Source organism: Nestor notabilis, unplaced genomic scaffold (assembly GCF_000696875.1).
Source record: "Nestor notabilis isolate BGI_N333 unplaced genomic scaffold, ASM69687v1 scaffold17931, whole genome shotgun sequence".
In the NCBI taxonomy this organism is placed as follows: Eukaryota; Metazoa; Chordata; class Aves; order Psittaciformes; family Psittacidae; genus Nestor; species Nestor notabilis.
Window position 1 is genome coordinate 5236 of NW_009915404.1, and position 3619 is coordinate 8854.

The following is a 3619-nucleotide window of genomic DNA, read 5'->3' on the forward strand; positions in this document are numbered from 1 at the left end:
GGGAAGCCAGCCGCGGGGACAGCCCCCCCTCGGAGGAGCAGGCAGTGGTGGGATGGAAGGCTTCGCTGCCGTCCCATTGCTCCGCTTGCAGATGTAGGGCAGCGCTGTCATGCACTTCTGGTCCCCCCAGTCCTCTGTGGGAACGGACCAGCCAGGCATGACCCCTCATTGCACTGGGGTAGAGGTGGCTCTGCTCAGCCCCAGCCCCTCCAGAGCCAGATCCTGCCCCTCACCTCTGCTCGCCGTCATGTACACACACTTCTTGTCCTTGTTGATGGGCCGGGGCTTGCCCGGTGCCCAGGAGACAAAGTTGAGTAGGGACCCGTCGGACCACCTGGGGAAGGCACCAGCAGGAGCACAAAGCCAAGCAGTGACTTGGTGAGTGGGACCAGCTGCACACCCTAACTGGGAGCTACCACACCACTGCCCTCTCTTGGGTGAGGAACCTCCATCCCAGCACCCCGGGACGAGACCCTCGAGGTGCAGGCACTGAGCTGCAGCGCTCTAGGAGCTGGGGACAGCGGGATGGGGACGTGCAGGGATGCAGTGCCTCTACCTCTGACTTACTTGAACCTCCCGTCGTTCTCATAGGTGTGCAGCCCGATCCACCAGTGCTGCTCCTGGCCCCTGGAGAACTGCATCCCGGAGAGGACACGTCAGTGCCTTGCAGGGACTGGGAGTCCTTGGGGACAACTGCAGCCACTTCACAAGCCTCATCGTGACCCCAGCAGAGCCCGGCTGTCCCCAGGTAATGTCCCTCCATAAGCCGGGGAGGGAGTGGAGCCCAACAGTGACATCCCCATCCCCTGGTACCTTCTTGAGGTTCTGGCCCAGGAAGCGCAGCTCGGCCTCGCTGTGCACCGATGCCAGCTCTGCCTGGAACCAGCTGCAGATGCGCTGTGCCTGCACCCACGTCGAGTGGTGCTCAAAGAACTTGTACTCAGCCTCCTGGTACTTCACCCACTCTTTGCTGCCTGCAGGCAGGGACCAGTGTCATGCCGTGGCCGTGCCACCCCTTGCCACAGCCACCAGCACCCTCTGCCCTGTCCCTCAGCCCCTGCTTTGCTTTTGCCCCGCTGCTGCAGCCGAGGAGCCTGATCCTGCCTGGTTGTGCAGCAAGGGGCAGGATGCTGGGGCTCTCCTCCCTTCTATGACCCTACACAGGATCCATCCTCCTGTGGACACACTGCAGGGATGTCCCACAAGGACTGTGAACTGCTCACACATGTGATGGGTGGCAGATGCCCAGGGAGGATGGTCTATGCTAGATGGACACAAGCCCGTGACCAACGCACCTTGGGTTGTGATCTCTGGCTCCTTCACGTCGGCACCTGGTGAAAGGGCAAGGGGAAGCTGTCAGGGGGTGCAGGTCTGGCGGCTCCTGCTGATGCTTTGCAAATCACCTGCAGGCTCCAAGTGTGAGGTGCCCTCCCAAATGCCCCTGGGATAGAGAGTGCCTCTCCCAGTCCCTTGATTAGGACTCATCATAGAATCATACAATAGAATCCTAGAAGGGTTTGGGTTGAAGGGACCTTAAAGCTCCTCCAGCTCCACCCCCTGCCCCGGGCAGGGACCCCTTCCACTAGAGCAGGTTGCTCCAAGCCCCTGTGTCCAACCTGCCCTTGAACACTGCCAGGGATGGGGCAGCCACAGCTTCTCTGGGCACCCTGTGCCAGCACCTCAGCACCCTCCCAGGGAAGAGCTTCTGCCTCAGAGCTCATCTCAGTCTCCCCTCTGGCAGGTTCAAGCCATTCCCCTTGTCCTGTCCCTCCCTCCCTTGTCCAAAGACCCTCTCCAAGTTTCTTGGAGCCCCTTTAGGCACTGGAGCTGCTCTGAGGTCTCCCCTTCAGGAGCCTTCTCTTCTCCCTTAATAGTGCAACCTTTGGAAGGGAGGTGACAGAGGGTCCCCCCCACTCGCTGCACCATCCCGCAGTCCATCACCTGCCAGGTTATTCAGAGCTGAAGGGTCTGGGGGTCTCCTGACCGGTACCTTTGGGCAGTTTGCAGATCCAGTCCAGCTGGGCTTCGCACTGCATCGGCATCCACTGCAGGGAGGCCAGGTCCAGCACCGCGCAGCTCCGGATGTCATCGTCATCGTAGTTACTGCGGTCAAAGTTGTGGTAGAAAAACTGGGGGTCGAGAGAGACGGGCGGTGTTGGGCATTTCCACCAGGACCCCACTTGCCCCCCACTGCTGCCCAAATGCCATCCATCCTGTGGCACCCCCAGACTCACCCCCAGCCCGTCCCCGTCGCTCCACCTCCAGCTCCTGTCCCCCGCGGGGTCCCGCCGGTTCAGGCCGATCCAGAACCAGTGCTGCTCATGGAGCTCCGGCTCCGACTCCCTGCAGGGAGCCAGGGGGAAGGGTGAGAACAACCCCCCCAAAGAGGAGGGGTTCATATTGATATACCAATACCTATTCATAATCTGGCCTTTTCTGTTTGCTCTCAAAGCCCGCTGTCCCCACAGCACCCAAAGCAGCAGCTCGGGTAACGGGCTGAAGGAGTTTCAAACCCAAGCTCCATCCCCAAATGACACCAGATTTCCTGCACTTCTCCCACACCCCTCCTTTGGTGCAGCCAAACTGATGCACCTTCAAGCTCATGCTCAGAGAGCCACATCCATGCTCCATCCACGCGTGCCAGAGCACACTCGGGCAGCAGGACACGTGCCAAAAACCTCACCCAAAGATCTTGTTGAGGGTGTTGGCGATGAAGTGCTCCTCCTCGTAGCTGCCCAGGCTGAGCAGCTGGGCCCCCAGCTCCCGGCAGAACTCCTGCGCCGCGATCCATGTCTTCTTCTCCTGCAGCTTCTCATAGTTGAACACCTAGAGGAGGAACCGGCAGTGGATGGAACTCAGCACTGGAGGAGGAACAAAGCATCATTCTGTCGCCACCCTGCCACCACTCGGCCCAAACCAGGCTAACGGGGTCCAGGCTGCCCTTTGCAAGCACTGAACATGGCCCTTCACCAGTGGGGAAAGCACATGCACACCCACAATGAGCAGGGCACCAGCACCTTAGAATCATAGAATGGTTTGGGTTGGAAAGGTCCCTAAGATCATCCAGTTCCAACCCTCCTGCCATGGAACAGGGACACCTCACACTAAACCATGTCGCCCAAGGCTCTATATATCTAACCTGAATTTACCTTGTAGCAGTGCCGGAGCTTGGAGTCGGAGCCCCATCCCGGAGGGCAGGCAGCGGTGAGGCTGGGCGTGGGGTATGGGCCGGGCAGCTCAGGGTTCACCGGGGTGCCCAGGTTCTGCCGGCAGATGTACTTGGCCTTGAAGGTGCTGCAGTTCTTCACCTCCCACAGCCCCATGGAGCTGCCGGTGGCCAGGGCCACGCAGCCACCCTTGTTGTAACCTGGAGCGCTCACGGGAGCGGGGAGGATGCCTGCCTTAGGGTCGGACCGTGCGAGGTGGCAGAGCCAGCCCCAGCCCTGCACGGAGGGGATGTGCCCATCCCACCGTGGCCACCCCCTTACCGGGCTGGTCGCGGTTCCAGTGGGTGTACATGACCTCGTCGCCGCTCAGCCAGCGGAAAGCACCCGTCTCGTTGATGTCCTGCAGCGCTGTCCAGAAGTACTCCCCATCCCAGCCATAGATGAGGCTGCTG

At 60.7% G+C, this 3619-nt stretch overlaps 1 protein-coding gene across 1 annotated transcript in view; it reads right to left on the reverse strand.

The window, feature by feature from the left end:
• MRC2 (mannose receptor, C type 2) overlaps positions 1-3619 on the reverse strand; it is a gene marked incomplete at both ends in the record, with an annotated part of 18182 nt that overhangs the window by 4338 nt on the left and 10225 nt on the right. The window contains 10 exons of the mRNA XM_010024129.1: positions 18-134; positions 234-334; positions 568-635; positions 814-974; positions 1296-1331; positions 1991-2129; positions 2235-2343; positions 2684-2826; positions 3150-3367; positions 3489-3619. Of these exons, the coding sequence (XP_010022431.1) occupies positions 18-134; positions 234-334; positions 568-635; positions 814-974; positions 1296-1331; positions 1991-2129; positions 2235-2343; positions 2684-2826; positions 3150-3367; positions 3489-3619 (1223 nt within the window). The remainder of the gene's footprint in view (positions 1-17; positions 135-233; positions 335-567; positions 636-813; positions 975-1295; positions 1332-1990; positions 2130-2234; positions 2344-2683; positions 2827-3149; positions 3368-3488) is intronic.